General features: G+C 34.7%; 3 protein-coding genes across 3 annotated transcripts; all 3 read right to left on the reverse strand.

Annotated features, from left to right (window-relative positions):
• Positions 1-440: 440 nt before the first annotated feature.
• On the reverse strand, positions 441-2,069 carry LOC108198961 (tetrahydroberberine oxidase). Its single transcript, XM_017366732.2, has one exon. The coding sequence runs from the start codon at positions 2,067-2,069 to the stop codon at positions 441-443; it is 1,629 nt and encodes a 542-aa protein (XP_017222221.1).
• Positions 2,070-3,545: 1,476 nt separating this feature from the next.
• LOC108198197 (monolignol oxidoreductase AtBBE-like 13) lies at positions 3,546-4,412 on the reverse strand. Its single transcript, XM_017365961.1, has one exon. The coding sequence runs from the start codon at positions 4,410-4,412 to the stop codon at positions 3,546-3,548; it is 867 nt and encodes a 288-aa protein (XP_017221450.1).
• A 1,793-nt stretch (positions 4,413-6,205) lies between these two features.
• On the reverse strand, positions 6,206-7,822 carry LOC108198198 (berberine bridge enzyme-like 10). Its single transcript, XM_017365963.1, has one exon. The coding sequence runs from the start codon at positions 7,820-7,822 to the stop codon at positions 6,206-6,208; it is 1,617 nt and encodes a 538-aa protein (XP_017221452.1).
• Between the last annotated feature and the right edge of the window lie 5,851 nt (positions 7,823-13,673).

The raw sequence follows: 13,673 nt of genomic DNA on the forward strand, positions 1-13,673 counted from the left end.
GTTAGTTTGAGTTGAAAGGAAAAACTAGGCAAGTTTGAGTGGGACTGAGATAGTGGTATTTAGCACCTTTGCTGAGATTGAAGTATACTTCTGACATCGATATAATAAAGTACTGGTCTTTTACACATTAAAGTATTGCCGTAAGTGGCTGTGCCTTGAGCACAAGCTGGTTCAAATTTTTGGTCAAGTTAATGTTAGTTTCAGACATAAGGACTGGACTTTGCAGGATTGTATGGTTACCATAACTTCAGCAGTTTATTATTGAAAACATATATATATATATATGTATAGATTACTGCATTTCTATCATTCTATGAATGTATCATATCAGACCTCACAAGAAATACTGGGCTTCACCAATTGCTTTAATGCGAAAAAAGGAAGTTAAGATACAATAGTTGCGCATTAACCATTAGTTTGTTACCAATATGATCATCCATTCAAAGTGATGACATTTCAGGGAAAACAGGAATGCTCTGATCATGCCTAAAGAAATTGTGTGGATCATGTTCTGTCTTCACTTGAACCAGCCGCTTGAAATTGTTTTTAAAATACATATTACCCCACACACTAGCTTCATCATAAGTCTTGCTTCCCACTCCCAAGTCAAGATCATTATAGTTCACATAACTAGCTCTTGGATTCTTAGACACAAAAGGAGTTAAGTACATGTGCAGTCTTTCAAGCCATTTCAAGAGCTTGCCTTGTTTTTCTGGTGACGTTTTATTGTCCCACTGCACGCCTTCAAGCATCATGTATAAATTTCCAGCTCTATGAGGAAATGGAAGTGCTGATTCTGGAAACTCATCCATTTTGCCTCCAAATGGAGTTATTTCTATTTGTGCTTCACCTGCCTCCAACTCAAAGAACAATTTCCAGATCCCATCTAAGGCTTCTGCTGGAATAGGCTCTTGAACAAAATCTGATTTTGCCTTAAAGTAGAACTTTTGAAATGCATTTCTGTTCAGCAGAAGTTCAAGAGATTCACCATTTGGAAAACCAGCATTTGCAAACCAAAGTGTGGATTTCACCCAACTCATTTCGGTGCAATCTTTTCTGACCAAATCTAATTCCGGGAAGCTCTTTTCCATTATATTTAGTAGTCTATCAACAGGTCCAAGAAACAAGGACTCAAAAGAAACTTGTATTGTTTTCTCCTTCCCGTCTGCTGTTTTGATACTTGTAATCTTGGCTTTAATGTAAAGATCTCTGTGAATATTTGGGGCAACATATTGCCACTGATGAAATATCCAAGTTGCATTTTGTGCCAAGGTCCTAGTAACTGCAAAAACAGTCACATTTTTAGGGACCGGAACCAATTTTATTTGCCATTCAAGAACAATTCCAAAGCTAGAAGCTGTTCCTCCTCTAACAGCCCAGAATATATCTTCACTACCTACAACTGAAACGCGGTCAAACACATTACTCTCATAGTTCAAGAAGCGATAGTCAATGACACTGTCAGCACCAAGTCCATATTTTCGAGTCAATGAGCCATATCCTCCTCCGCCAAGAAATCCTCCAATTCCAACAGTAGGCCAAACACCTCCAGGAAAGGCAAACTCACTACTTTTCTCAGCAATCCTGTAGTTGAGTTCGCCAAGATTTGCACCAGATTGAACCCAAGCAGTGCCATTACCAGCATCAACTGTGATGTTTCGGAGATTGATGAGATCAATCAAGACAAAGGGCTGGTCAGAAACATACGAAAGACCCTCAAAATCATGACCTCCCCCTCTAACTCTAACTTGAAGTTGATGGTTTTTAGCACAAAGAACCACAATTTGTACTTGAGAATAGATAATCGGTGTGACAATGAAGGATGGCATTTGGCCTGTCAGCCCTGCAAGCCTGAGGTTTTGGATTGAAGACTGCAGAACAGAAGTGTATGAACTGTTGTTTGGTGTGTAGAGGATTTCAGAGAGCTTGATGCCTTCATAAAATGGGCTAGATAGGCATTTAAGAAATTCTTGATCGGCATTATCAGCTGAAGAAGCTAACGTCCAAAGATTTATTAGTAAAAGAAGATAAGTAACTAAAAGCAATGAAGAAGAGATTGCCCTCTTCATTTTGATTAGCTTCTGACTTGTTAGCTGCAGAAAAGTTCACAAGTATGTTAATACTTATATTAAGTTTCGTTTGGCGAAAACCATTAAAGTAAAGAGACTGTTAGGATAAATAAAGACTAATGACACATGAGAATTATTAAATTGGTGCCAGTGGAGAGTTTAAAAACATTACTGATCTACTTCTTTGTCTGAGGAATCAACGTGACTTACACAAGTTGAAGATAAAAGGGATTGCAAAATTTCACAATAAAAGCACACCAACATATACAAATATAGTACATTTGATATGTACATATAAACTAATCTCAGTGAAAATGTATTAAGTACTTTGCATGATTAACAACACAATTACCTTCTTCATCCTTTTACCAAAAAAAAAGATGTAGGATATACACCCTATTTGCAGCAAATGTTTTTTTTAAAAGAAATTTGATACCTTTTTGTCAGTTTCAATGGCAGCAGTGAGCACACCTATTCACTAAGTCCAAAACTTGCTGACCAATTGAATCTGGCAGGTTATATTTTTCGTTCTTCATCTTCTAACATAACAATAATTAATTCATCTATTGATATTCTTGATCTCCTTATTTTCTCTGTAAAGTTGGAGTTGGAGGAGTCCAAAATTTAGGTGCAGGGTCTAAGAATAAGGTTTCTGAGACTTCAATATAGATTTCAAAATGTCTTTTAAGATTCGGGGTATTCAGTTCGGATGATAAAATTTTTTCTAAAATTTTGTGACATTCAATAACTTATTAACTTTGTAAGTTTCGATGAATGCTCCAGTGATCAACATGAGGCTGTATCAAACAACATGGAAATGAACTGAAGGGATCAATATGATGCGTAACATCCCTCAGATGGAAAAAATGATTTATTTTGGGTTAACATCTAAGAGAACTTTTCCATATACATAATCCTCTGGTACTATGGTGTGGGCAAGGTATATAACATAATAGATTAAGGGACAGTGGATTGACACATGAGCTTTATGTAAGGTTTATGTTTTGTGCTTTTTAGTTATTTGTGTGTTCTTAAATCTAAGTTGTGATATGTGTTTCGATTGTTTAAAATGTGATTTTCAGTTTGCACTTGTTTAGAATTAAAAAAAGAGTAGTCACTGAACATTTATCTTTATTTTTGAACAAAATCAGAATAAAAACTGGAAAACTGTTAAGTAGAACACATGCTTGCAGAACTACAAATGCTTCAAAAATTTAAGGCAAGCAATCATAAAACTTACCAAATCAAATCATAAACCTTAACGAAGAAGATCATAAAACAACAAAGCAAGACACCATGAAGTTAACATACAGTTTGCAGAATTTTTCCTGGTATGAAAATAAAGTGGTGAAAAATAGATTTATAATTTATGCCACGGGAAAGGGAGGAATGCTCTGCTCATGAAGATAGAAATTCTCTCCATCCTATTCTTTATCTGGACCAACCTCTTGAATTATTGTTGAAATACCTTGTACCTCAAGTGCTCGCTTCTTCATAACTACTATTGCCTACCCCTAAGTCAAGATCGTTGTAATTTATGTAAGAGCGCCTTGGATTGCTTGAAACATAAGGACTCAAATCATTTGATAAACTTCTAAGCCATGACAATCTTTTGTTTTGAAAGTCAACCCGTGTATTCCCATTCCAATAAACCTCTTGCAATAGCATATACAAGTGTCCAGCTCTATGTGGAAATGGAATGACACCTTCCAAAATAGTACTCATCTTCCCAGCATATGGTATCATTACTAAGTTTGTTGCACCTTGTTCCATTTCCATCAGTCTTAGCCATATTTGTTCCAGCCCTTTTATGGAAGTAGGTTCTTCAATGTAATCCGATTTTGCCTTAATGTATTGCTCAGGTGCCAAACCTCGATTCAGCAATTGTTGGAGTGAATCACCCTTGGGAAATCCAACATCCCCTGCAAACCATAGTGCAGATTTTGCCCAACTAATTTCCAGGCAATCTTGGTTCACCAAACCTAACTCTGGGAAGCTATTTTGCATTATTTTTTCTACTCCACTAGCTTTTCCAAGGTACAGGGCCTGAAAATACACTGCTACAGTTTTCTTTCTACCATCTGTATTCAAATTTTCAGGTGAGATCTGGGCTCTGAGAAATAGATTCCTGTTGGTGCTGGGGGCAAAGGTTTGATATTTATGAACCAAGTTTGTTGCATTTTGTTCTATTTTCCTTTTGACATTAGAAACTGTCACTGTTCCTGGCACAGGAACTAACTTTATTTGCCAAGCTAAAACAATGCCATAGTTTAAAGCAATTCCTCCTCTAACAGACCAAAACACGTCGTTACAAGACTTTAAAGCCTGTGTAAATATTACCATTGCTATCCGTGAAGCCGGTGTCTATGACATTGTCAGCTCCAAGGCCATTGTCTAGGGCTTTTTTTTTTTTTTTTTGCAATTCTGCAGTATAACTCAGCCATTGTTACACCAGCCTGTACCCATGCTGTTCTGTTTTCAGCATCAATAGTGATGTCAAGAAATTTTTTTAGATCAATTAAAACGAAGGGAACAGGAGATGTATATGAAAGGCCTTCAATATCATGACCGTTTCCACGTATCCTGACTTGTACTACAAAATCTTTGGCGCACCCAAGGACTATATGTATATGTGCCTCTCCACTGGAGTAACAATGGAAAGAGGTCTTGGGGTGGAGGATGATAAGAATTGGAGGTTTTGAATCAAAAATTAATATATTGAAGTTTATGAACTGTTGTCTGGAGTGTAAACGATTTCAAACGAAGTTATGTCTACAAAATGAGGTTCAACCAGGCATTGAGTGAAATTCTCAGCAGCTGTAGAATTGACACATTAAATATTATGATCAAGACAAGAAAATAAGCTATTGAAAGTGCTGGAGAAAGGACAACATTAGTTTTCATTCTTTCTGAAATTCAATATAATGGTATTGTACAAGATTAGAAATTTATGCTGCTATCTGTAGCCCATTTCCGGAGAAAACGTCAGAAACGGAGTGCTATCTGCCAAACCAAACCCTGCTCATTTAAGAAATAAGTATGCTAGTGTAGTTTGAAGATAATAGAAGGAAAGAGCTCCTGTTTTGAAATCTTAAATGCAACCCTCAATCTAACTTTCTTCATGTTACAAACGCGTCTCTTGTGCTAACCAATGGGCAATGGCCTGGTCGGGATTTGCAGGATTCTACCCAAATTTTGTTATTTTAGTGTTGGTTGCACGGCATATTAAATTATCTCATAAACCTTAAACAAATAGACTAATTTGTATGCTTGATCAATCATATATTTCAAATATTTGACTTCAAATGAGATTATCACTAAAGTCTTTTTCTTGTAGCATATTGATACCGACAAGTTCCTGCAAGTAGCATTTTTCGCATTTTAGACAGCAAGTCCAGTACTTGAGTCTTGACTCTGAACTCTATTAGTATTTAAAAAAATTTCAAAGCGTGCATTCTTTGATATATGAGTTCATTAGTGCCTTGTAGTTTATGAGCACTACTTTTTTTTCTAGTGTGGTTCTAATCCAAACGGATAACTTTTTTATTGTTGGATAAACTATTTTATTTCTTGGTCTTACTACTTGTGCCAAGTTCGTGTTGATTTGAGTAATGCAGGAATGTCTAGTCAGCTTTGGATTCCTTCAACAAAACTATCGATAATGTTGCCAGATCTGAACACAATTTCTGCACAAACCAGCTGCTCTACAAAGTCTTCACCTTTAAAATTTTAAAATGAAGAGAAGTCAACAATCATTCTGGCAATCCTTTGTAGGTTATGTTATGCAGAACCCGTTGAGATTATCGCTTTATTATTGTATTATCGTGTAGGGCTGGCCTCGGGTAAGGCAACCGTCTAGGACACCACTCCGACAAGAGGCAGTAATTTTGTTAATGTTGTCAGCAAAATATCTTGTATAGTTATCAGTGAACTTTTGAATATCATTCTTTTTGTAAAGAGTCAATATTGTTGCTACAACATGATCAAAAAAAAATCAGTGAAATTAAAACAAGACACTTCATATATATTATCAAGACAAATGTTTACAACCATTGTAAGCAATGCTAAATTTAGACAGAGCAATGATAAATTTAGACAGAGCAATTATGAGAAGGGAGATGAAAACACATAATAGTTTATGTCAAGGGAAAGGGAGGAATGCTCTGCTCATGAAGGTAGAAATTCTCAGCATCCATCCTATTCTTTATCTGAACCAACCTCTTGAAATTATTGTTGAAATACCTAGTACCCCAAGTGCTGGCTTCTGCATAACTACTATTAACTACTCCCAACTCAAGATCATTATAGTTCACATAGGCACGCCTCGGATTGCTTGAAACATAAGGAGTCAGATCATTTGATAAACTTCTGAGCCAGGCCAATCTACTGTTTTGAGTCTCAACTGGAGTACTTCCATTCCAATAAACCCCTTGAAACAGCATATACAGGTTTCCAATTCTATGGGGAAATGGTGTGGCACCTTCTGAAAACGTACTCATTTTACCACCATATGGTGTCATTACTAAGTTTGTTGCACCTTGTTCCATCTCCATTAGTCTTTGCCATATCTGCTTAAGCCCATTTTTGGAAATAGGTTCTACAACATAATCCGATTTTGCCTTGATGTACAGCTTAGGCGCCAATTCTCTGTTTAACAGTTGTTCAAGCGAGTCGCCCTTGGGAAAACCAACATCCCCTGCAAACCATAGTGCAGATTTTGCCCAACTCATTTCTAAGCAGTCTTGTTTCACAAGACCTAGCTCCGCAAAATTATTTTGCATGATTTTTAGTACTCCACTAGCCCGTCCTAGGTACAATGCTTGGAAGTATACTGCCACAGTTTTCTGGCTACCATCTGCATTCAAATTTTCTGGAGTGATCCGGGCTCTAACAAACAGATTGCGGTCAGTACTTGGGGCAAAGCTCTGATATTTATGAACAAGGCTTGTTGCATTTTGTTCTAATGTCCTCCTGACATTAAAAACAGTCACAGTAGCCGGAACAGGAACCAGTTGTACTTTCCACGCTAAAACAATGCCGTAATTTGAAGCAATTCCTCCTCTAACCGCCCAAAAGACATCAGCACCGATTGACTGTTTATCAGTAAAGATGTTCCCATTTTTATCCATGAACCGGATGTCAATGACATTGTCAGCTCCAAGGCCAAATTTACGCATTAAAGTTCCATATCCTCCACCACTTAGGAATCCACCAATGCCAACACTAGGCCAGGTACTACCCGGAAAGCCTAGTGCACTACTTTTCTCCGCGATTCTGTAGTAAAATTCTGACACTGTTACCCCAGCCTGTACCCAGGCTGTCCTATTAACAACATCAATTGTAATTTCACGGAAGTTTGTGAGATCAATCAGAAGAAATGGGACCGGAGATCTATACGATAAGCCTTCCATATCATGGCCATTTCCACGTATCCTGACCTGAACTGCAAAGTCTCTGGCACAGCCGAGGACTATCTGTATCTGTGCCTCGTCGACTGGAGTGACAATGGCAAGAGGTCCGGGGGTGGAGGGTGATAAAAACCGGAGATTTTGAATCGAAGATTGGAAGATGGAAGTGTATGAAGTGTTTGTCGGATAATAAACAACTTCTGCTGTTGTGATGCCAACAAAATGAGGTTCTATAAGGCAGTCATTGAAGTTATCAGCAGCTGATGAAGTTGGCACACTAGAAAATACTATGATGACAAGAAAATAAGCTAAAGAGGGTAGTGACGTTGACACAAAAATCTTCATTGTTTCAGACAAAAAGCTTGATGTGTTTGTGTAAGATCGGAAGACAGGCCTATTTATAACTCAATTCTCAAGACAGAGTCAAGAACATTTAAAGGATAAGTGCAGCTGTGCAAGTTGTGGAATAATAAAAGAGTGAAGGTCAATGGTTCACAATGTTGAAGTTAGTACACATTTGATTAGATTGTAAGGATATATATAAGAAAGTCAATATATTTTAATTCCTTGATGATAGCAACCATGAGAAAAACCAAGACTAAGTGTACAAAAAAGGGTTCATACTACTCAACAACTGGGATTGATGGCTGCAGACAGCTGCAACCAGTTGTTTATTTTGCAAACACCTCTTTGACATGTTTAAAAATATGAGGGAAATTTTTCTTAAAAAATCTTTAATTATATTAGAGGGGTGCAAAGTAGCATGACATGAAACCCTTTTTAGCATTTTGTTAGAGCATGTTCAATAAGTAGTACTTGATACACCGATCGATTCTGTTCCCCAAAAATGGTTTTCGAATGATGTGGTGGAGATGACTTGATCATATGGAAGAGTTTGATTGATGTGTTTGGTTTAAATGCAAGAGGTCAATCTCATTTATTCACGATTGAGCAAAACCGAATCAGAACTCGAGAACCGAACCGAATTATGAAAATTCGATCCGGTTCGGTTCAAATTCGAATAGACTTAAATTCGAACCGAATTTAAGTCTATTCAGTTCTTCAGTCCGGACCGAATTAAATTTCGGTTCCATCCGGTTCTTTTAAAAAAAATTCGGTCCGGACCGAATAGACCGAACTACTATTATCATTATATTAAATATTATATATATTACTAATTTTTGTTTTCTTTTATGATTATAATCACATAACCAGCACCACTTTCCAAACCCACAGACATACGATTCAGCCCCTTCTCATAAACCCTAATTAGCTAGTTTTATGTTCCAGATTCACCAATCAGAGAAATAATATCAGGATTGTGTCTAAAAAAGTTCATATTAAGTTTATATAATTGAAATTTTGTTTGGTAAAAATTATAATCAAGTCTATCACATGGACATTATACATCATCTATTACAATTTTGAAATAATATATACCTTCTTTCCAAAAAATTAAAATAATAATAAAATACTAGTTTTAAAATATAATTATAAAACCGGCCATTATAACCCATTACACTAAAGTATTGTTGGGAAATTTTATCATACAATCAAGAGCATTTAACGAGAATTACAACAATATAACAAAAAGTAGAACTAAGACAAAAGTAAATCAAATATTAAACTATTCATAAGTTATCAAATTATAGTGAGCAAAAGAGTGCAAAGAGAACAGAAATTTCACCCCTTGAAGAACTTATTCTTGGTGCTAAAGATGACGAATAACTACTCCAAGATTCAACTGCTCTTCGTTTGATAATCATCACTGAAATCATCGAATGACTCAGGAACACGCACCACTCTTCATTGCTCAATCTATCATAAATCAAATAAAAATTTATATTAATATATGTATTTTATTTCACTTCTACTCATTATGATAATATCTATTTACTTAAAAATATGACAAGGAAAACTCTTATAAAGAGAAAAATAGGGTTTCTTTAATGGGTTAGGATTTTGGGTGTGCACTCTTAACTGAGCGTTATTGCAGTTATCTTAACTGACTGCTTTTCCTGTAGTGCTTTCTCTCTATGTATAAAGTAGTTTTCGTGTAGAACGTAGAGACTTGAAAACCATTCTTTATTGAATCCAATTAGGTTTCTAATTAATGAGCTTATTTATTAGCCCATTAATTAACCACAATTAATTTATTGATTAATCGGGGCTTGTAAGCGTAATTAATATATCAGGGTTTTTCCGGACCAAATTAGGTCACATTAAATATCATATTTATTACTTTACTAGGGCATTTTTTTTTAAACCATATCACTTCGACCCAGCTTCTAGAAAGTTACTTTGAAATCTCGATGGTATTTTAAATTTCTCTGCATTCTCGGATATTGATTTCCCTCTTTATCTATTATTTCCTGTTTTTCATTCTTATTTTATATTTTTTCTATTTTAAGAAGTAAACTGATAAAATTAAATGATTTTGGAAAGTAAAACCCGAACAATAAGTGTTTCTTTGTTCGGGGTAATTCAAGAACCCCAGATGGAAGTCTATTCATTTTAATACGAATAGAGGGTTTCTGATCGTTTTACAGCTTCCCACAAAATTCCCTTATTTGGCACATTATAACACGACTAGAAGGGGATCCGTGGTCAGTTTTGTGGACCCTAGTCCCACATCGACAAGAATGAAAACATTAGTTCAGTTTATAAATATAAGCTACTACCAATTGCACTAATAAATCATGATATTTTAGGGGCTTGTGGTGGGCTTGTGAATTACCCAAGTTATTGTATTTGAGCTAGTGTATTTTGACTTATTTTCAGACTCATAATTCAGGTCTTAACTTGATTTTCGAAAATGACTCGGGATTTGACGCGGGTTGTCCCTTATGAAAATCAGATCCAACACGAAGGCTGGTAGCATGATGTAGAAAAATCAGAATTTTGAGAATATTTTTTTGAGTCCACTTTGCTGAATAAACTGCTCTAAATTGGAAAGTTCTAGGTGCAGCGTGATATACCATTGGAAATTTATAAGAGTCTAAGTTTTCATCAAAATTTACGGATAAAAAAATATATATTCTACATAAAGTTATCCCATTTTTAGTTAGAGATGGTCAAGCTGTCCACAATGGTACATTCTGAGTTAAAGTCTTTATATTAAGATTGTTTTCTTGTGTTCGTATCATTTTATAGAATGGTTCATGTATTAGCAAGTCTCTGAGAATGATATTAATTATATCTTTGTTTTCTAAGTCTAGATTAATGTCAAAGATTAGCATTTATTTCAAGTACATTGCTTCTACCTATGGCACAAGGGGTGTTTCTGGCCAAGTCTATATAAATGCTATCCAACTATGTAAATTATGATATGAACTTGAAATATAAAATCATAAATTTCTTTGTGTTAAAAGAATATTGATCATTATACTCTTATCCCTTAGGCTGGGTTCCTTTGGGTGGCGAGTTTGCTCTTATCTGTAGGGTGGATTCTTAATAGTGGCGAGTGCTTAACCCACCTCTACATTTAACTATTGTTACCGGTGTGATGGTATTATCCCACAATGGCAAAAGTCTGAAAGTGGAGACACGAAGCTAGCTGTTATTATCCTATAATGGCTAAAGTGGTAGGTCTGGGCCTATAGACTATCCATTTCTGCTTAATGACGACGTCAAGAATTTAAGTGGGGGAGTTTGTAACACCCCAGTCCGCTATCGTGAAGAGTTGAGACATTAGTTCAATTTATAAGCATTAGCACTAGTACCAATTGCACCTGTAAATCATAATCTTTTGGGGACTTATGGTGGGCTTGTGGATTACCCAAGTTATTGTATTTGGACACATGTTTTTTGACTTATTTTCGGATTCAGAATTAGGGAGTTGACTCAATTTTCATAAATGACTCAGGATTTGACCTCGGTTGTTATAATAATATAAAATATGGTTCGTCTAGTTTTTGAGTTATTGATAATTAAGCTAGTTCTATGAGTTCTCGATATAATTTTTTTTTCATTTACTTAGTTTAAAACATAAATTGAGTTTAATAAAAGTCATCATAATTCACCATACGCTTATTTTTCTAACCTCATGATAAGATTCAAACAATTATAATTTAGACTTGTCGACATGTGATACAAATTATTGAGTCTGTTTTACTTATCAAAATATATGCATGATCTGTTGGACATTCCTAACATTTTTATGTTAAAAATTTTATTCAATCTTGACTAACCTTTGAAATAACTTTCCCATTATTAACTCGATTGTTCCTTATTGAGATTTTTCATGATATTTACTCCAATTCTGACAACTCTAGTAAAATTTACTTTCATGGCGTAGTTCAAAAGTGAAAAGAATAATTGAATTTTTAAAAAAATAAAATGATGGATTTAAGGTTATTGATTGTTTTCATAATTTTTTTTTTATCTAAAGTGGAATATGTTATGAGAGACCGAGACACTAGTCAAATTTTTATGAATTGGGTCAATATTTGCCTTGGGTACCCCAATGTATTATCTTGCCTGGTGTTGTTGATTGACTGATCATGGACTCCGCACATGTGTCATAATGATTTCACATCTTTTTCATATAAATTGAAAGCCGATATTGGCATACATTATCTTTGATGGTTAATGATTATAAGATATTTCCATTTAAAATCAATGAATCCTTGGTTTGACCTAATTATGCTACCGTTCTTTTATACCATGTGGTATAAAATTATGTCTATACTTGGTGAACATGTGTTGCTCACTCTTGACTCTTGTTGTCTTTAATCAAATCAATTCAGTTATATTCAAAGAACCCTCACTCTCCTTTTTCTCATATGAACGATGTGATTCTATAGGCTGAATGGTAAGAGTATGGCTAGGCATCCGATGAACCTATTTAGTTTTGGATTGAGCAAACATATTGTTATGATTTTGGATTCACCAGTGAATTGGTTGTTATCGAGTCGTAATAGACTTGTGTTAATTTCATAAAACATGTTAGACATTTAGTTGCACAACAAACCATTTGAAATTTTTTAGAGATCTTTTTCTTGAATTTATTTAGTTTCACACTAGTTTGTTTGCTTGTTTTTGTTTTAACAGTTCCTAAAATATCAAAGAAAAATTCAAAATTATTGTAAAATTGTATTCAACCCAACTTATACTCTCACATTGTTAAGTTTCGGAAAATAAGATACTTTTTATGGCATAATAGACGTGTAATCAAAATAATTAAGAATAGAGGTGCAAATCCTTACAACACTAGAAATTGAAGATTAGATATTTGGAGAGAAAAAATATACAACTCAAACTTGATGATAGATATTTAAGTTCGACAAAGATACAATAATTCAAGATCTTTTTTTCCACACAAGCAATGCCCCCATTAAGTTTTGCCCACATAATACAACTTCAACATGACAATATGGCTTTAAAACATCATTAGGTTTGAAAGAACAACAATAGTCGTTTAATGACGTGACCATTATTAATGTTCTAGCAAGTGAGATATCGAAATCTGGCATATATTATCTTGATTATGAATAACATCTCTTGTTCGAAAAAAATGTGGCATATATTATCTTGATTATGAATAACATATCTTGGCCGAAAGCCAATTAACTCCTTGCCCCTTGTCAAACTATAATATCACAACATAGTACTTGAGTTTGAAATTGCTCTTTACCATCATTTTTTCCGCAATTTGGAGATTTTTGGTGATCAAGAGCTTGCGAGTTTGAGGCTCCACTTTTGTGTATCTAGTCGAGATCACCTTTTACCAAATATTTCCACCATTCCATTTGGTTTTCTTTGGTATGAAGGAAAAAGATGGTGGGCTACCGGTCTGCAAAATTAAACATATGTAATATGGTACGTAAAAAAGTAATAACATTATAACTTCACACATCTTAAAAACTAGTTATTTAGGCTTTACTATACTTGTGTGCCCACAATGAACTCCTCAAATCTTGTTCAAGTTTTAATGCATATAGAAAAATAAATTAAGTTTTTTGTGATATATACAACATATTCCAATTACACTTTATAGTTTATAGGAACATCACGTAATATATAAAAAAATTTAAACTTTTAAACCTCACCAGATTATTAGATAAGTTGTCAATATAATTTGTTAAAGCATACACATTTTTTGGAGGTGGCACCTATTAACATATACTCAAAAATTTGGAATATATTAGATTGATTTTTTTTACCAATCTTCACTACATGAAATAGAAGTAATTAT

This window comes from Daucus carota, chromosome 8 (genome assembly GCF_001625215.2).
Source record: "Daucus carota subsp. sativus chromosome 8, DH1 v3.0, whole genome shotgun sequence".
NCBI classification, from domain to species: Eukaryota; Viridiplantae; Streptophyta; class Magnoliopsida; order Apiales; family Apiaceae; genus Daucus; species Daucus carota.